The sequence below is a fragment of the Aspergillus ambiguus genome (genome assembly GCF_047715705.1).
Source record: "Aspergillus ambiguus strain CBS 117.58 unplaced genomic scaffold BDV59scaffold_23, whole genome shotgun sequence".
NCBI lineage: Eukaryota > Fungi > Ascomycota > Eurotiomycetes > Eurotiales > Aspergillaceae > Aspergillus > Aspergillus ambiguus.
Window position 1 is genome coordinate 1 of NW_027395536.1, and position 18,808 is coordinate 18,808.

Sequence of the window (18,808 nt, forward strand, 5' to 3'; positions counted from 1 at the left end):
GTTGGTGGTTAAATAGCTTCAAATAGTGGTGGCCGCGGTGAAAATCCGCGGTTCGGTGGTATCCGCGGTTCGGTGGTTGATTACGTTAGTTAACTACGTAGTTAACAAGGTACTCTACTACGCTACCACTGAACAAACTCGCAACACCACCATCAAGTGGGTGATTTATTATCCTTTAAAATACAACTACTTACTATGGAGTATCATCGACTATCAAATACTTGTTCCAACCACTGGTATAATTCCCACGCTCATGTATGTAACCGAAAGAAATGATTAAGCCGCCATTGTCCTTGTTCTGGCCAGAGACATTTAAGGGTATATATGTTTGAAAATGACGAAAAAGACAACGGAGGACCTTTCCCAATTGTCATGAGAGTTCAAGGCCTGCCAACAATGCCCCGCAGTCGTTGGTCTGAAAAGCAGTGTCAAGTGATAGGAGTCGCTCACTAATACAGCGAAGGTTGCGAAACTCGAGGGTGTCCCATCCATGCAAGACCGCCAGCCCGTCTCTCAGTAGCTTGGACGGACTCGTCACTTCTAGACTCCACATCCACATCCACATCCATATCCATGTCAATGTCCGTATACGGTTCTCGAGATGAGGGAGAGGTCATATCGCTGCCCTCTGGGGTGATAGTGCTGCTGCTTGTACTGAAGATGTGTGGCTGTAGGAATGAATTATCGCTTTGCGTGTTGGCCTGGATCTTCGTGGGGTGAAAGGTCGGCTGGGAGGGTTGGAAAAACTTGTGTAGCGTTTGCTGACGTGGATCCAGAGTTTCCGGGGTTGGGAGAGATTCATATTCCACATCGTTTCCCTCGTCGGTGATACTCATGGGTGGGAGTGTTTGATGGTTTTGCTGGGCAGTGAACAACCAGCGCAGGGTGTTTGCTACGGTTTGACTGTTAGGTGATGTCGGGACAACACGGTGCCATGTACTAACCATAGACCACTTTCTCGTCAGGACGATCGTTCCTGAATCGCTTTCGCGTCCGACTATGAAGATGCTTTGGCGAGTCGTCCATCATAAACCCGCATCCGGGGAGGACAGTCGGGGAGTCCGGCGACCCAATAGCCGATAATGATGCCTTGCGCTTGAGAGACATGGTTTTCTGAGTATGTACTTGGCGATGGACGTGAATTCGGTCGAAGTACTCCGTACTCCAAAGCAATTGCTGTTCAGTGCCAGTAAGGCAGAATGGCCTGTGCAGGAGATCGTATGGAGAGGAAGGGACTATCGAAGAAAGCAGACAAGAGAGAAGAAAGATGCAAAAGATCGGATAGCCGGTGTGTTTATTATGAGTTTGTGGAGAATTCTAGAGTGAGGTGACGATGTAGAATGGAGGGAGCCGGTTTTTGGTGTGGTTGGAGCAGCGCGTCGTGAATTCCCCGAATGGGGGAGGAGCAGCGCGTCGCGGCACCATGCCGCATTGGGACTAATTGGTCTCTTCCACCCCATTGCGACTCCTTCGCGACTCCCTAATTTGTATGCGATTAAGCTCTTGGTCCCATCAAACGGTATGTCATTGCCTTTTGGTACGCTTCGAGAGATATCATTCGTTGCGTGCTCCCAATTTCCAAGAGTGAGCACGCGACCTTGAATGGCCGGGGGGACAACGCTCCAGTTCGCCCTTGTAGAGCATAATTTTATAGATGTAGCTAACACTGAATTGGATAAGCCGTCCCAAGTTATTACACATAATAGGATTGGTCATGACATGAACATGTTTTCCATCTGATCCTCAAACTCCAGCTTTTTTTTTTGCTGTCCATGTGTCCTTGATGGCGGATGTTTAGCAAAGCAAGCCAAAATTAATTGAACTAGATCAAGTATCATTAACAAACAAAAACTAGGTATTGACCTCGGCTTGGTCGCTCCTCCCATGTCGTCATGTACAGGCGTGTTGCTTTTGGAAATTTCTCATGTTGGACCTTTTTCCCTGTCAAAATAACCGCTATGCTTTTTTCTTCTTCCCATGTCTTCAGTTCGTCTATCTGTTAGATTTTGTCCTACTTCGACGCAAGACATCATTTCGTCACGGCACATAATCGAAGTACTAAATGATAGCATATACAGCCACTGATAGCCATTTTTACTGGCATCTCAAGCCAACACGGCTTTCCCCAGATTCCAGTTCTGGGAAATCAAGGAATGTCGAAGACGGGCTTGAGCTTCTTCACTAGAGCCCACTCCTCCATGGACACGTCGGACCGGTAGAACTCCTTGAGCGTATCAATGCTGGCACGAGAGATGTGGGAGTATAACGTGTCCTTTTCTTCCAATTGACGACCGTACATGGGTTGGTTGGCACCCTCGATCTTGACAGCCACCGAAGGCGAGCCTCTCTTGACAACGTTGACGGGCTTGTGGTCACGCTCAATGGATACACTATTTGAGAATTTAGTAAAATGATACGCTAGTATCACGGAATCGAGGTCAACTTACACTCTGCCAATGTCAACGATTTCCTTGGCGCCTGTGGTGGGATTGGTCTTCACAGCCGCAAGAGGGGTGTGCATGCGCAGACTACCCTCTATCACATCGACACCGATGACAATGGGGTCCTTCTTGTTGAAGACAGCAACGGGGCTGAGCACACAGGGGAAGATGGCCAGCATCTTGGCTTCCTCCTTTCTCTTCTCAGTGAGTTCGGCCATATGCTTGGTGAAGTCATCGAAAAGGTGGTAAATGATATCCGCCGTGAAGATCTTCACACCAACCTCCTCAGCGTAGGCAGCAGCTTCCTTGTCGACCTTAACATCGAAGCACAGCATAACGGCATATTCCTTGGCTTTTTCCAACATGGTACCAGCCATCATCACATCACGCTTGTACACAGGACCGATGGAGATGTTCGCCACAGGAATCTTGGATACACGCAGGAATTCCAGAAGGGCTTCCAGCGAACCGAGGGTCGAGGCCTGGACACTGACACCGCGCTGATCCTTCGAGACCTTGCCCAACAAGTTCTCCAGATCGGACATGACTTCATCCTCAATGTCTTCCTCGTCATCATCAGGTCCGACAACCATCAACCGGGAACCGGCGATAGCCTGCTCAAGATCGTTGGCCGCGATCTTGACACCAAGGGCGGCCTTGACTTCCTTGTTGTGAACATACTGTGACTTGAGGCGGAGTTCCTTCAAAGGTGCTGGCGTCAAAAGTGCTCGAATATTAGTCGATATAGGTCCGTTAAGACCGCAAAGTACAATTCGATCACCCTCACGAAGGATACCGTTCGACAGGACAACGTCTATTGTCGTACCGAGACCCTCGATGACCTTCACTTCAAGGACAGTACACTCAACCTCCGACAGGTACATGAGCGAGTTGGTCATACGCTCCTGGGTCAGGATGGACAAGAGCTTGAGCATATCAGGAATACCTTCACCAGTGTGGGCCGAGGTCGGCACAAGAGAAACATTACGGGCCATGGACTTGTTCTCGTAGAACAACTCCGAGTTGAAACCTTGCTCGGCAAAGAGAAGCTTGGTGTGGTCGAGACGACTGCGGAATTCATTCTGGACGCCCTTGCTTTGCATGGCCAAACTCTCCTGGAAGCCGTTGTTGTCAATCTTCTTCCACCCGTAGAGACGATCGATCTTGTTCAAGGCGACGATGAACGGCGTGCGGCGATCACGGAGCAGGCGCATGGACTCGAGAGTCTGGGGCTCCAGACCGTGCATGATATCAACGACCAGAATGGCAATGTTACAAAGCGAGGAACCTCTCGACCGCAGATTGGAGAAGGACTCGTGACCGGGGGTATCGATGATCAACAGACCGGGGATCTTGAACTCGAACTTGCCGTCCTTGTTCACCACTTGGGTCTTCTGGCGCAGGGCCTCCAGGGGGAAGTAAGTGGCACCAATTTGCTGTGTGATACCACCTGCTTCGCCTTCCTGGACGTTTGTCTGTCGAATCTTGTCCAGCAACTTCGTCTTACCAGTGTCGACATGCCCCAGAATACAGCAAATGGGAGACCGCAGGTTATCCTTCGAGCGAGCGGCCATGGCCTCCTCGTGCTGCTTCTTTCTCCGCTCAGCAGCTTCCGCCTTTCGCTGGGCGGCGGCCTTCTGGGCAGCAGACTGCTCCTCATCTTCCGACTCATCCTCCGAGGATTCTTCTTCCGAGGACTCTTCATCCTCCTTCTGAGCACCCTTGGCGGGTCTTTCGGGGAGCGTAGTCTGTACCGCACCGTTCGACTTCTCTTTAACTTCTTCCTCATCAGATGGAGCATCCCAGCTATCTTTGACATCTTCGGCATCAGCGGCCTTTTCCCAGTCGTCAAGTTCGCTTTCTTCAGCAGCGGCAGCGGCAGCGGCTTCGGCTTCGGCCTTAGCCTTCTTTTCCTCTTCCTCCTTTCTGCGGCGCTCCTCCTCAGCTTCGCGCTGGGCCTTCGCACGGGCGGCGGCGGCTTCCAGGTCTTCTTCCTGCTTCGAAGGACCCTTCTTCTTCTTCTTGTTCTCATAGATGGGCCTCTTCTTTTCGGCCTGGCTGTCCTCCAGACCGGCGACCTTGCCAGCGCCGGCAGCAAGCATCTGCTTCAGACGAAGCTCATTGCGCTCCTTGGCTTCTTTCTGGGCCTTGGTGAGCAGCTTTCCTTCTTTCCGCAGCTGTTCCTTCCGCTCCCTTTCCTTCTCCTTCTTCCGTTGACGGGCCTCTTCTTTCTTCTTCTCTTCTTCCTCGTCGAGAAGTCGCTGTTTTTCCTCGGCGGCCTTCTGCTCAGCAAGAAGCCGTTCCTCTTCCTCACGCTGCTTCTTTAGGAGCTCCTGTTGTTTTTGCAAGGCGGCCAAAGCCTTGGGGACCTTCTTTTTGCCGGCAGCAGGCTCCGGGACGGGCTCCGGAGAAGGAGCGGCCTCTTCCTTCTTCGGGGCCTCAGCCTTGGCGGGCTGAGGCTTTTCAGCGGGAGCGGCGGTTTTCTTCTTGGCGGCCTATCCAAAAGACGGGAGGTTAGTAAAACTGTCTGCAGTCGGAAACACAAGCATGTCCAGGGAGAATGAGAACCATACCTGCTCCCTCTTACGCTGCTTCTCGCGCTCCTTCTTCTCACGCTCCTTCTCCTTCTTAGACTTCACACGGAAACCATCGTCCTCGTCCTTTGGCGGAGGAGGAGGCTTGACGGCGGCCTTGTTGGGCTTCTTCGCATTGCCGGCGAAAACGTCATCTTCATCATCGAATGTTCCTTCTTGGGGCGCCTTGCTCTCGAATCCGGCATCGCCGTTCGCTGGTTCGGCGTCCTCACCCTCGACGAAATCGTTGACCGGCTTCCCCTTCTTGGCCTTCTTGTTCCGGTTCTTCCTCACGGCGGCGAGCAGCCCGCCGCCCATGTTGTCCTCCTCGGCAGGTTCCTCGGCGGGAGCATCAGCGGACTCTCCTCCGGCGGCCGGAACAGACTCGCCGAGTTCGGCCTCCCAGTCCTCCTCCTGTCTCTTGTTTCCCTTCTTCTTGGGCGCCATTTTGATCGGATTGCGGGGGTGATAAGAAAAGATTCGAGGTTATGAGGGCCTCGTAGGGGGAGGCCACTATTCAAAAGTGTCCCAAACAGTATTCCTAAAGCGCTATGTTAGTTGAAGAAGGAGGGAAAGAATTGCCCCTCGCGGGGGAACAGAGTGCACGTACAGGTATCAAGTCGTCCGGTGGACCTGCGACAGGCGGGAAAGCCAGTCGACGAAGCAAGTGGCTACGTTCCGTGTCAAGGACAAAGAGACACGGGACAAAAATATGAAGGAAGGACGGAGGAGCCGAGAAATGAGCACCGGTGCGCCCTTTGCAGTGGATGAGATGATCCCAGGCTAGTGAGGGAAGCGGGAGGAGGAGACGGTTTATTGTTCCCGCCGTAAGAATTTTGGTCGGGTTGCCTTAAACCCGTTTGGGTGGTGGGGAGTCGGTTGTTCCGCCCGGCTCGCCAGTTGTCCGCCTACTGGTGTATACACCACCATTTCAACGCCATCGATTATCTACAGGAAGAGAACTAAAATAACCCATCTATATCCCCACGTGCAGTATGCTTCTCAACCATCCCATCACCGCTTCCACCGCATTTGTCGTCTCTCCCAGCACTTCCGTACATAGTTCCAGGAATCTCTCCCGGATGGCCTGGGGCGACCCGGTTTCCGGAGATGAGTGGCTATAGAACTCGTCGGTGATGAGCATATGCATCAATTGGTCCGGCCCATGCTTCAACAAGCGACTCAGGATATCCCCGTCGATGTGCATCTGAGTCGGCTGGAACTGGAGAGAGTCGTTCCCTACTGGATTCCGCTGCCGCTTTCTTTTTGGCGTGAACGGGCAGATGAGAGCATCGCGCATGCAGAGATTCTGCAACAGACGCAGTAATCGCCATTCCTTCTCATTGAGCATCGAGAAGCTGTACACAGTGCCACTCATAGTCGTGCCATAGACCACTGCGGAGCCTGATGACGTGTGGGCTCGTTTGGAGCCGATGCTGAGCTGGCTGACAGACGAGGGCAGATGAGCCTCGCAGAGGGCCACTGGCATCATCTTATCTTGTTCAGTCACGCCAGACTCAGTCAAGAGGCTTACCCGACCGCCACGGCTTGACGTGAGCGTGAGCTTCCGGTCGCCCCCAAGGTAAATATGGGACAGCCCGTCGTGCTTTTGACGGTCGTACGCATGAAGCGTCAGTTTATCTTCGTCGGCTTTCAGCACCATCAAGGACTCTCGCGACATAGACATGTACAGGTACGGTTCGCGAGCGGTCATTGAAATTGCGGGTGACAGTACGGGATATCGGGCAGCTCGGAACCCTCTGGTCTGCGAGAACTTGGGTTCTAGGGGCACGATTTCACGCCCGGTCGATACCATCAACGTGAATCCTCCATACGGCGCAATCGCGAAGACCGGCTGTTCAAATTTGTGGATATACTTCACGGAGCACTCGATCCGCGAGCTGGAAGCGTCCCGCGAAGCCTGCAGGAAGATAACCCGCCCTCGGTCCTGTTGATGCTTTCGCGCACTGCCGAGGACAATGAAGTGGTACTGCTCGTCACCTTTGGTGGGCGTCCACTCAAGGATACAGCTGATCTTTTCCCCCGCAGCTCCATGTGGCCTCCAAGGCTGTGGGTTTTCTTCCGCTGGGGAATCAAGAGGACAGGAAACCGCAGTCTGCAAATCAGGGTCCACAAACTCAATGTAAGACCGGCTAAGCCTCTTGATGGGGTCAGAGTCTGTATCATACGCGGTACGCGTGTAGGCCACAATTAAACTCTTCAGATGCTGAGAATATGCGAGCTTAGTGGCGCTCCCCGGAAGGTCAATTCTTCTCGGGACAGTCTTCGCATTCTGGTCCAATGTACAGATCAATAGCTGACCATCAGCAAAGCAGAAGAGGGTATCGTTGACACCGTCAATACTTGTCATGGCAAAGCTGGAAATGCCTTTTGGATGGTATGCGGGCTTCGAGGAGAACCGTACCGTCAGAATATAGCAAAGTAGAGAAAAGGGAGAAAGCGAGAACTCACATTATTTTGGTCAGTCACCCAAATTCTTTGAAGTGTGTAATCCGTTGCTCTGCCATCTAGGCAAGATACCTGCCAGAAGCCTTGCCCACAAGTCAACAGCGCAAGATTTCCCCTTCCTTGTAATTTGATAGATGTATGCCCTAAGCGCTGCGGAGTGGCCTGCTTAAATTCTGTGAAGACCTTGTCAGCGGTATCCTATGTCTTGACAAGAGTGACGTACCTATTGATGAGCTGGAATTCATGTTGTCATCCCAGCTAACCTCGTATGACACCAAGATGCCACTCCGGAGGCCACAAAGTAAAATCCACTTTGCTACAGATTGTTCCTGGCCCGCGCGGATCATAGCAATGCTATCAATCGCTTTGGATATATCTTCCTCATCCACGTCAACAGTTATATCAGACACCAGGGTGACCAGCTCCGCAATGTGGTAGACCAACAGCCTCCCGTTGCCTGTGCCTAAGAACACAAAAACACCAGCATCCAAAACTTCGACGGATATACAGACAGGTTCGTACTGAATACTCAGAGGTTGACAAATATCTAACAATTGAGGCGAGTTGTCAGAGATATTAACCCTCTTGAAGTTAAGATGCATTTCATGCTGAACCCGAGTTGCGTAGACGATGATTAGAGATGCCGACTGGTCGACAGAAGCAGCCGTGATGTATCTTCCTGGCTCGAAATCAAGACGAGAGCTCGAGACTGTTTCAGAAGTCGATCCAAGTCGGATCGATCTATCGGTCACCTGGATTACGACACCAGAACCCCATCCTGCAGCTAATGTCTGAGTGCCGAAATCTAACCCAACGTCTGCTTCATCAATTGCACATATTTCCTCTCCAAAATCAGAAGGGAGGTGTAAGAGCATTGAAGATACCGGGTCAGACGTTAAGACGAAGACACCGCCATTCGAGTCATCTGGCATCGTCCATATATCTCTTGTGCTTGATAGCTCCTCCAAAGGTATAGCTATACCACTTTGTGCTTCAAGTCCATGCCGGAGTTCAACTATAGCGCCACGAGCAAAGGACGAAGCCGAGCAAACGAATAATCGATCACTAGAAATTTCCGTGGAAGACAGGCCCTGGTCTTGGTTGTCCACCAAGACAGAGTCCGTAACCGGGGTCCAATTCAGGAATTTCTGGACACATCGAGGGTGATCTCGAGCTTTTTGAACGAACAAACCCCCGTCTCCAGTATTGCCTGCGGCCAGAAGTAAGTCGTCACCTTCGTTCCCAATGTCCAGGATGTCGAAAGCGCCATCCACATCACAACAGAGCTGCCCGAGATGTGTATGGTTCTCAACATCACCATCATTGCCAATCTCCAAATAGTATATTTGACCATCCTCGCGGCAAAGATAAATATCGTCATGTCTCTGGTTGTACTGCCAGTTCCGTAGTGGCCTTGCCCATCTGGTCCAGAGAGGGGAGCGTCGCGAATCGCGATCTGGGACGTGAAGGGGATACCTGACAGGTTGCCGGCGAGGGTCTAAACAGTTTCTGTAGACCACCATGGATGTTGTTGTGACCAACATAAATGATGATGTTTTGGTAAGTGGAATAAGCATTGTTGGCAGCCTATCCTCGAACGGCAGTAGCTTTTTCGTCATTTTTGGGGAGATTTGCCGTAGGGGAGAGTGCGCATCCCACTCGTAACAAATAGCGTGGGTAATTTGATCCTGAGCAATCAAGAGAAGCAACATGATTTTGCTTGCATCCTCAGGTCGAGGATATAGAAACTCCATAAATAGTATGTCACCTTCAACACGAAAGAAGCGCTCCTGTACCCAGCTGTTGGTCAATATGATAAAAAGAGAGACCAGTATTGGGAGATGCGGATATACCTCTGCTATGGGATCTAATTGACTTTGTGACATTTGGTTTTGGAGGATGGGCGGCTTTTTGAGAACGAACACCCCGAAATAGTCGCAAGAAGCACTCACAGCCACTGCGCGAGACCTAGCCAAAGCTTAATAAAACGCCCTGTACTTCTGAAAAGAGTACGAACCTCGGCTCTACAGCAATATTTCGGCCAAATCGTTCAAATGTGCTGACATCATTTGGCAAAGGTCGACGATAGTGGATGTACTGTTCACTTGCATCCGAGTAGTATAGAAAGACTAACTCTCTAGATGCAAGACTGAGGCACAGCATTTGAGAGGGAAGGTCTTTTTGCGATCCAGGATTGGTACTCGAATTCGAGGAGCTGTCGTCCATCATCATTTGTGCCTCCCATGGTAGCTCCGTGCTAACGTTGATCACCTTTGCGGCCATAATCTGAGCATCAAAGTCAGGCTTCGACGACACTGCTTGTAGATGAACTCCCGAAACAGCTTCTTTGATCTGCAGACTTCTCTCGCCAATAAAAACGACGTCGTTGTGTCGCTTGTGCCGCAGACGTGCCGGCAAGATCCATTGAATAATTGGACTCGGTATCAGTGTCTGAGAGAGTAGCCCCATCCTCGTCTTGGTATCTCCGGATACAGAGTCGCTTTCTATATCCATTTCTTCCGCGTTCTGCCTTCCGACAGGGTCAGGGCCGCGAGCATTCCTTGGTAACGCCATGTTCGTTGCTCCTAAAGAAATAACAGCAAGGTGAACCTAGCAAAAGAAGTAGATATCAAAGCGCGAGTCGTGAATAATCTCCAGTCATGCTTAGATCGATGTGAGAATATTGTCCCATGTTGCGAATTGCAAAGGCTAGTGACGATCAAGGGCAGCCACCTCAGGTATGCAAGAAGAATGCAATATTTAATACAAAAGAAGAATGTACCTGTACCTAATCCTCAGAATATGATCTCCAAGATATGAAAGGATTCCGACCAACACGAGGAAAAACTTACAGCAAGGGTATGAGCTAGTCAGGAACAGATGCGGGGAATTTAATTCATCAGAAATCGACTGCGAGCACCGAATTCTCCCACAGACTCCGGGTAACGACCAAACTAAACCGAAAAATGTCCACAAGGACGAAGTGGTCGAGCTATCAAATGCTGGTATACAGACAGACGGAACGAGCTCGGAGCAGGTATGACGCCAAAGGCCATCTGCCGCCACGATCTGCACCTTTGGGCACTGAACCTGCAGGGTTGCTTTTTTGGTTTTTATTTTTAGGAAAGCACGCAAATCCAGGGATCCCATCAAATCATGGTGGAATTGAACAGCCGGCTTGCGAGATCTGGCATAAGCTGAGCGAGCAGGCAGGCGTTTTCTGGAGGGGCAGACTTAAGGCGGGCTTGTTTGTCCCTCTCAAGGCGGTCGGTGGAGACGGCAAAACCCAGCAAATCACGGGACACCTTGGGGTCTCCTTCTGCCTCAGGCTATCAATCCATAGGCTGCGACTTCTCGGAACATACTTCAACTTCTCATCCTTTTCCGTGGTATTATGGGAGTTACACGCACAGCATAAATCGAACATCGATAGGAGCTATCGATATATGATCTGTCTGCGCGTCGTCTTGCCCTTATCATGCTCTCTTAGCACCGATACCCCCTAGAGTACAGCCATTGCCCGTCGTGTAATCCTTTCAGTCGTTTAGATTCCGACTGCTATCTCGGGTTAAATTATACGTGGACTTTACCGACGCTGTCTCTGAACTTGGACTGGCAAAATGGAACCGCCGTTTGAATCTCGGGACCAATCTGAGATAGACGTACAGGAAATCCATGTCGAGAGAGATCCAACAGTGTCATCTGATATTCATTCAGAGGACTCTCAAACCTCCCAGGAGGAAGCCATTCGAGCCTATCTGGTTGAGAAGGAAGAAGCCATCTACAGGGCTTGCGATCTGCGTGACTTTGATGCATTGGTCACTCATGCGACCTCCGAAGGCGGTTTCCTACGCGATGAGATCAGACGAAAAGCTTGTTAGGTTACCCTTGCAAGTGACAAGTATAATACATACTAACATATAGCATAGGGCCGATTCTTCTCCATTCAGACCGAGGACAAGACACTACCGTGGAGTGGGATAATCTTCCGCCTCATGCAGATGAAGACCAAGTTCAGCTCGATGTGAATAGGTCGTTCGTGTACTATCCGCACTGTATGTGACCCCAACATTATACAATATGCGTATAGTGACCGTGTTTGCGTAGGCCCTGAGGCCGAACTGTCATTAAAAAAAGACGAGCTGGGCCAACTGATCAAACAAGTCCTACGACAATTCCCTATGCTCTGTTATTTCCAGGGATTTCACGATATTGTACAAGTGTTGTTCTTGGTCCTGGGCAGCAATAAAGCAGCCCCCGCCGTTACTCGAATTTCTCTCTTCCGGATAAGGGACTACATGTTGCCCTCTCTTTCCCCAACGTTGAAGCATCTTCAGCTTATACCTGCCATTATTGAGAAGTCCGACCCGGTCCTGCGGCAACATCTCGCAGGAACCAGACCATTCTTTGCGCTTGCGGCGACTCTGACATTGTACGCCCATGACATACAGGAATATAGCGATATTGCTCGACTGTTTGACTTCCTTCTAGCCAGGGAACCTGTGGTGTCGATATATCTTTTCGCCGCTATCATCCTGTCCCGCAAAAAAGAACTGCTTGAGATCCCGGTGGGAGAACCCGAAATGTTACACTTTACTCTTTCTAAGTTGCCGTACCCTCTTGACTTGGAAGGCCTTATCTCCCGTGCTGTGCAGCTGTTCGATGACCATCCCCCGGAGACTTTACCGTTTGGAGCTTGGAAGAAGATCCCTGGATGCAGTGTTCTCAAAACCTCACGGGATCTCATTGATGAAGAGTCAACGGAAGAAGCTCTGAAACTCTTCGAACAGCAAACGCGCAAATTACGCAACGAAGAGCTGAGGGAGAAGGCCGTTGGGTTCCTGTGGCACCATAGAAGGACAATTGGGTCTGTGGCTGTCACCATCTTTATCGGTGCCATGTCCGTCTGGATAAGGAGAAAGGGGCTTGATGGCATAGCCTGGTCGTACCTGAGTCGATTCCGAAGTGCGCTGCAGGTCCGTGGGTGGTTGTGATGTGACATGTTTTATGAGCTATTGACAGGGTGGGCTATCTGGTAATTACTATATATAATAATATTTCATGCGATGTATATAAAAATAACATTTCATTAAAAGTAGGTGCCTCCTAGAATACCTTTAGACGTGAAAGCGAAAGAAGCACTCCAGGAACGGAGCATGATGGATGCGGGAGTCCCCACAGGAGGGTGGCTGATGCGTGGCTTTCCCGACCTCGCCCTGGCCGCTGATGTGTACTCTTCCGCAACTCTCCATCTATCCCGCAACACCAGCTTTGCAGGAATATACACCAGCCCAAAATGGCCAACCGGGGCTACGATGTCGTGGTAGACGTGGACGCCGAGGTATTTATGACTGATTGCGATCTTATTGTTGGAGCTTTGGACCTAATATCCGCCATAGGGCGACCTCGGTCATACCGACCTCCAGGAGGACCTTGAATTCCATTCTTCGAGTGAGTTCTACTGAGAAGTCATAGTCTTCTTGCTCGTGCGGCTGCTAATAAATATCGCTTCGTTTTACTTACAGACTTCGAGAACGACCAGCGCACGGCGAAAGCCCATCAAGATTCTGCTCCTTTCCTTGGTGGAGGGTCCTCACGCGGCCGTGACAGGTCACCAGGCGGGACGCCCACCAAACACAACTGGTGGTCTATCCACTACTACTCCCAATTCTTCGACGTCGACACTGGTGAGGTTTTACGCAGGTGTGTGGCGGCAATATACCCGCGTAGCAACTTCCTCGACGTGCTCGAGGGCAACGCCGACCTGTACGGCCCGTTCTGGATCGCGTCGACCGTGGTGGTGATCCTTTTCCTGACCGGAACCATCTCCCAATGGCTCGCGAGCAACGACGACGATCATTTCGAGTACGACTTTACCCTTCTCTCTGGTGCTGCCGGTTTGGTCTACGGATACACGGGCATTTTGCCTATTGCTCTGTGGGGTGCCCTGAAGTGGTTTGGTAGCTCTACCGCGGACCTGATCGAGTGTTGGGCGTTGTATGGTTACTCCAATGTGATTTGGATCGCTGTTGCCCTGGTCAGTTGGAGCCCTCTGACGGCTCTTAACTGGGCGCTGGTTGGTGTTGGCTTTGGCTGGACTGTCTTCTTCCTTCTGCGCAACCTCTATCCGGTCCTCAGCGCTACGGATGCAAAGGCGAGCAAGATCCTCCTGATCCTGGTCATTTTGCTCCATGCCGGTTTCGCTATCGCGATTAAGATCTTGTTCTTTGCGTGAGTCTCCCCCCTCGGTAGAATGGATATTGGGGCTTATCGGCGCTAATCTGTTTTCATTTCGCAGCCATGGAAGTCCTGTTTCCAAGAAACACAAGGACCACGACGATGATGACGACGATGACCACAAGCGGTGGATGATGGGCATGTAAAGGCTCGACCCCATGTTGGACGGACTAGACCCGATGGACTTTGCTCAGGCAGCATGTCACTTAACCCCTCTTCATTCTTAACCCTACTGTTTTGGCTCCTGTCTTTATTACGTGCCTTGTATCTGTATGTACTTCAAAGAGCGGTAAAGGATCCGGAGAGAAATTGAATTTACAATAGTTTTGATTGCAACGTCAACTGAGAGGAGTCAATCGTTAAAATTGACTTCGGCTATCGTGTTTCGTAATTCCAACGCCGTTTTTTATAACCTCCCACACTGCAATCGACTCATGACCCCCAGTTCAATATCCCTCGCAGCAACGTAGAAAAACCGTAACAAGATAGGAATCGTTTACTTCAGCTTCTTCTTGGGACGCAGCTGGTTGGTGTGACCGCACTTCTTCTTACGGCAGTTGGTGGCACGAGGAGGAAGACGGGCCTGTTTGAAAGGTTGTTAGCAGGCGACTGTGCACCAGCACCAGCCTGGAACCCCCCGACAGGTTGATCACTCGGCGGTGGTGAGAAGGGACAACATACGTAGCACTTGCGGCAGATGGACTTCTCGCAGTTGTACTTGGAGGCGAGCGCCTTGAGGGAAGGTTCGATGATACCACCACGGAGACGGAGGACAAGGTGAAGGGTGGACTCCTATAGCGTCGAAATCGAGACCGTCAGCAAACTGGGCTCTCCATATCCACAACAGCCTTTCAACGGTGCCTTTATCGAATATAACGTGGCGCCGAAAACTCCGTGATATATACGTTCACATCCGTGACCGAATCGCATCCGCAAAACCATATCCGACCGACACCGTTGCGGCAAACAGGGAAAGTATCATTCGAGAATCGTGCGTACCTTCTGGATGTTGTAGTCGCTCAGGGTGCGGCCATCCTCCAGCTGCTTACCAGCGAAGATAAGACGCTGCTGGTCAGGGGGGATTCCCTCCTTGTCCTGGATCTTGGCCTTGACGTTGTCGATGGTGTCGCTCGACTCGACGTCGAGGGTAATGGTCTTACCCGTCAGGGTCTTGACGAAACTATCGATCGGTTCTAGTCAGCACGACATCCTGGCAAAACCTGACATATTCCCTAGAACGTTCTCGTTTCCGGATGGGCCGTATCGAGGGGGTTCGGGATCGATGGACGTTGGAGGACCTACATCTGCACTGTAGACGCGCGAAAAAAAGAGAATGTCAGCTCATTGTCCATATATCAAAATCACGGCATCGACGAGTATCAGGGCATACGTACTGGTTGCGATTTTTCGTTGTTGCTGGCTGACGATCGGCTGAAAGGTCGGTCGGAAGAGGCAATGTCAATTTGAGGATTTCTCGCTTAGCAAAGGTGGACCGATGTCGGGGATACCCTAAGCCCTAGGTCTTGCCGCTCTGGGAATGGTGTCTTGACTGCCCGTGACTTTGCCTCTTTGGGGTTTCTCCACAGGTTCCATAGCTTCCCTTTCGTCGTATGTTGCGTCTTGCCTACTCTTGCCCACGGCGTACATCTTCAAATTAAATTGGTCATGAATCTTGGGTTTATGTTGCCTAGAGACCCTAGTGTTGGCTAACTCAAATACATCCAGTTCCTTACATTCCATTTTACGGCCCCATGGCCCCATTCACGCGGATAATCTGGCCAGACATCCATGTGTACTCCGGACTACACAAGAAATTGACCACTGTCGCCATTCGCCGGGCTCGCCGATACGATTGAACAGGCTGAATCCAGCCATTGTTCGCAGCGTCTCCTCGGATTTTCCTCGAAGGAATAGCTCCGTAGTTGTCGGTCCTGGAACGATAGCGTTGACAAAGATCCCCTTCTTTGCAAGCTCCTTGGCTGTGATGCGGGTCATCTGCTCGATTGCACCCTTCGTGGACGCGAACAGGAGGTAATTCGGGCTGATAGAGGAAAGTGCAGTAACGCCAGTCGAAACAAAGATCACGCACCCCCCGGGGGCATATGGTGGGTCGCCTCTTGGACGAGGAAGTAAGGACCCTTGACATTCAGGCGGAATGAAGTATCCAAGTCCGCCTCCGTGGTGCTCTCGAGGTTTTTCATCATCAACACGCCCGCATTTGGAATCACTACATCAATGTGGCCAAACTTGGCTACTGTCGCTTCCACCAGTCGCCGTATATCGTCGAGCTTGGATGGATCGGCTTACATCGCTAGGGCGCGATCCTAGCCAATCTTACTCACGAGGGCGTTGGCTGACTCTGCGTCAGAGAGGTAGTTGATCACAATACCCGCGCCGTTGGCGGCTAGGTGCTGGGCGGTTGCCTTGCCAATACCTTTGGATGCACCCGTGATTAGGATGACTTTGCCTGTGAGAGACATGATGAAATTAATTCTTAATCTTGGAATGATCCAAGAAACGATTATTCAAACATAAATATGGTGGTGTCTGAAGTAGCTGCGTAGGTGTGAGGCTCCATTTATATATAGTAACAGCTACTGTAAAGAATGTCAGCAAGCCGTTCCAATTACAGAGTCATTGCGGTGGCTACACCACCCAGACGCACAGGATATAGATTGTAACTTATTTCCTGCCACTCCAGTCAGCATTAAGCCAAATTCGGCAGCTAATCCTACAGACTCATCCGGCGCCCTCTCTTGCCCGCAAAGATACCTAGGCAGTTGAATGATGGTTCAATTATAGTAAGTCGTCTAGAATTCAAAATAAAGCCGAATCATGCCTGACCATCTAGTTCAGACATTGCGTCGCTCATATATCCCATATAATCGTCATCATCACTATCTCCCTGTGACGACCCAGATCCCACGTCAACATCACCATAATACTCAATCCGTCTTTGATCCTCTAGCCAGCGGATGATCCTGGCCTCCGCTTCGGCTACAGATCGTACCAATGTTGCCAGTGATACACCCGTGACTTTTGCAGCCGTCTCATAGAAGGGCTTTGCTATTTCCGGTAGATCCGAGTCCATGCGATACCGGACGTACGATGAGCCAGGACGTGAAATATCCGCTTCACTATCCGGGATGGCTCTTCTGGGTCTCAGGTCACTTGTGGCTGTCTGGACCATAGCATCTATTGCGGCCTCAACATCGTCAGCGGCGGGCGTTGGGAGTGGGTTTCGTTGGGCATCGCTCGCATGAGAGCCAATTGGAAACATATCGGCTAGCGGATTTGATCCTTCTAGCGGGATAATTAGCGATAGGCGGAGAGCTTCCGGACAATCTATGCCTCTCACCTTTACTAGTGTCCAACCAATTCTTCTCGTACCAGTCCATGTACTCGTCCAACTGCGTTAGAGTCAAACTGAACACGTCCTGCTCATTAATGGCGACTTCATTCCCCTTCCCGATCTTGCCAGCGGACGTCTCCCGATTGTCAAATTGTCTCTGGACGTGAGCCCAGAGCTTCCAGTCAATGACTTGTGTGGTTGGGTCTTTGGCGGATACAGGGTATCTCTCGATATCATCGAAGGGGAACAATAGTTTGGTTGATATGACAATTAGCGTTACCAGTTGGACTTCTGGGAGATGGATAGGCTTTCGTTTCCCGACGACCTTTGTCGGAAATTCAAATTTAAAGCCTAGCAAGTCTCGCAGTCTTTTTATAGTAGGGTATATTTCAACTGGAGGTTCATTAGGAGACTGAAACGATGGTTCTAATGTTAAAATTTCCGTACCTGGCAATGCAAGTCTCCTGATATAGTTGTATAGCAAGGCAGGAACATTCAAAGGCGGGAACTTTATGTCGAATCGCTTGTTATATAGAAGTAGAAGCTCAAAGACAGCTTTGTGGAGGTGCTCTGCCTTCAACAATGCCTGTTGGACTGTGAGGAAAGGGACATGAACATTGACAGGAGCGACGAACTACTTACAGTCGTCTCGATTAATGCAAGATACTCTTGCGGCAACTTATCCCTCATCTCCCTGGGGATTAACTTGATGACTCGGATATAGGGTACTTCGCCTCGCATAACCATGCTAGAGGAGTTAGACCATATAGGCCTGGAATTAGTGGACCGGGACCTACCGATGGAAATCGCCCACACTGATCGGGAGCCGCATCAGGAGAGCGGCAATGTAGCATAAAGCGATCGTATCAATCAGACGAGGCCATTGCACTCGCTTACCCCCGGACGTCAACCCATCTAGTTGATCGTCCGGCCCTGCCATAGGCTGGGAGCTGAAGAATTCCGGCGCGCTAGCATCTTCGGACATCTCTTTGATTTTTGCTTCATATTCCTCCAAACGAAGAGCCCAAAGGTCGCGTACGACATGCTACTCGGCCATATTAGCTACATATCCATCCGACGGAGGGAAGCAAAGGACGCACCTCGAACTTGGGCGGAAAGCCTCTGTGCTGAACCAGGGCGCAAGACTGCTTCCAGAGGATCAACTGGTACGTTTGCAAAAATAAAATATATGCATGTCGACCGCGATACGCTGCAGAGGGTTAGAAAGGTGCTGGCGCAAAACCGGAGATGTGGAACGTACTTTTATGACCCTTTTCGACGGCCGCCTTTTTCACGCGATTTCTCTTGCCTTGTGTACCAAAGTCATCGGGATCTTCTTCAACTTGTCGCCCCTGAAAATTTCAGTAAGCGAGAGCTCATCGCCGATGGGGAACGCCCTGAACGGACGGCGAAGGTCGTCGGTCATACCTCTTGCTGATGACCCCGTCGGCAAAACCAAAGACCGTTGTCGAGATAATACCGTCGTTCACGGCATCCCTCTTGCCCACAGACCCCGCGGGTGATGTACTCCATCCAGGGCAAAGTTCTTCATTCTTAGATCTACTAGGTGTGGGATGTGGACGACTTGGGGTGTTCCCCCGGTGGATGACGTGCGGTGTTGCGGGTAGAAATTTTCAATGTAAAAATATTTGCAGATGAAATACCGGCAGATGGCTGACGGTAACTCGACTCAGTGGTAATCTAAGGATTTCCCAGAAATCGCTTCTACGAAATCC

General features: G+C 50.8%; 8 protein-coding genes across 8 annotated transcripts; 2 read left to right on the top strand and 6 right to left on the bottom strand.

Moving 5' to 3' along the window:
• Positions 1–364: 364 nt before the first annotated feature.
• BDV59DRAFT_61505 (uncharacterized protein) lies at positions 365–1,511 on the bottom strand. Its single transcript, XM_073696767.1, has 2 exons — positions 945–1,511; positions 365–892 (listed from the first exon to the last, which is right to left on the bottom strand). Exons 1-2 carry the CDS (start codon positions 1,105–1,107, stop codon positions 450–452), a joined length of 606 nt encoding a protein of 201 aa, XP_073546386.1. The 5' UTR covers positions 1,108–1,511; the 3' UTR covers positions 365–449.
• Positions 1,512–1,742: 231 nt separating this feature from the next.
• Positions 1,743–5,799, bottom strand: BDV59DRAFT_181356 (putative mitochondrial translation initiation factor IF-2). The gene is made up of 4 exons (XM_073690223.1): positions 5,625–5,799; positions 5,015–5,555; positions 2,448–4,936; positions 1,743–2,390 (listed from the first exon to the last, which is right to left on the bottom strand). The coding sequence occupies exons 2-4, from the start codon at positions 5,459–5,461 to the stop codon at positions 2,147–2,149; spliced, it is 3,180 nt and encodes a 1,059-aa protein (XP_073546387.1). The 5' UTR covers positions 5,462–5,555; positions 5,625–5,799; the 3' UTR covers positions 1,743–2,146.
• A 110-nt stretch (positions 5,800–5,909) lies between these two features.
• Positions 5,910–10,724, bottom strand: thtA. The gene is made up of 6 exons (XM_073690224.1): positions 10,336–10,724; positions 9,501–10,265; positions 9,337–9,451; positions 7,707–9,273; positions 7,487–7,656; positions 5,910–7,421 (listed from the first exon to the last, which is right to left on the bottom strand). Exons 2-6 carry the CDS (start codon positions 10,055–10,057, stop codon positions 5,991–5,993), a joined length of 3,840 nt encoding a protein of 1,279 aa, XP_073546388.1. The 5' UTR covers positions 10,058–10,265; positions 10,336–10,724; the 3' UTR covers positions 5,910–5,990.
• On the bottom strand, positions 10,151–10,801 carry BDV59DRAFT_61521 (uncharacterized protein). Its single transcript, XM_073696768.1, has one exon. The coding sequence runs from the start codon at positions 10,631–10,633 to the stop codon at positions 10,244–10,246; it is 390 nt and encodes a 129-aa protein (XP_073546389.1). The 5' UTR covers positions 10,634–10,801; the 3' UTR covers positions 10,151–10,243.
• BDV59DRAFT_181360 (TBC domain-containing protein) lies at positions 10,717–12,549 on the top strand. The gene is made up of 3 exons (XM_073690225.1): positions 10,717–11,359; positions 11,413–11,538; positions 11,591–12,549. The coding sequence occupies exons 1-3, from the start codon at positions 11,104–11,106 to the stop codon at positions 12,475–12,477; spliced, it is 1,269 nt and encodes a 422-aa protein (XP_073546390.1). The 5' UTR covers positions 10,717–11,103; the 3' UTR covers positions 12,478–12,549.
• Positions 12,550–12,732: 183 nt separating this feature from the next.
• BDV59DRAFT_181362 (Yip1 family protein) lies at positions 12,733–13,804 on the top strand. Its single transcript, XM_073690226.1, has 3 exons — positions 12,733–12,824; positions 12,883–12,934; positions 13,009–13,804. Exons 1-3 carry the CDS (start codon positions 12,780–12,782, stop codon positions 13,716–13,718), a joined length of 807 nt encoding a protein of 268 aa, XP_073546391.1. The 5' UTR covers positions 12,733–12,779; the 3' UTR covers positions 13,719–13,804.
• A 412-nt stretch (positions 13,805–14,216) lies between these two features.
• Positions 14,217–16,200, bottom strand: BDV59DRAFT_203228 (uncharacterized protein; the record flags this gene model as incomplete). Its single annotated transcript, XM_073694226.1, has 6 exons — positions 14,217–14,303; positions 14,402–14,512; positions 14,720–14,900; positions 15,543–15,761; positions 15,806–16,008; positions 16,063–16,200. 6 exons carry the CDS (start codon positions 16,198–16,200, stop codon positions 14,217–14,219), a joined length of 939 nt encoding a protein of 312 aa, XP_073546392.1.
• A 310-nt stretch (positions 16,201–16,510) lies between these two features.
• Positions 16,511–18,690, bottom strand: BDV59DRAFT_181367 (TFIIB-type zinc finger domain-containing protein). Its single transcript, XM_073690227.1, has 7 exons — positions 18,501–18,690; positions 18,334–18,424; positions 18,173–18,282; positions 17,870–18,117; positions 17,715–17,820; positions 17,079–17,658; positions 16,511–17,023 (listed from the first exon to the last, which is right to left on the bottom strand). Exons 1-7 carry the CDS (start codon positions 18,603–18,605, stop codon positions 16,554–16,556), a joined length of 1,710 nt encoding a protein of 569 aa, XP_073546393.1. The 5' UTR covers positions 18,606–18,690; the 3' UTR covers positions 16,511–16,553.
• Positions 18,691–18,808: the final 118 nt, after the last annotated feature.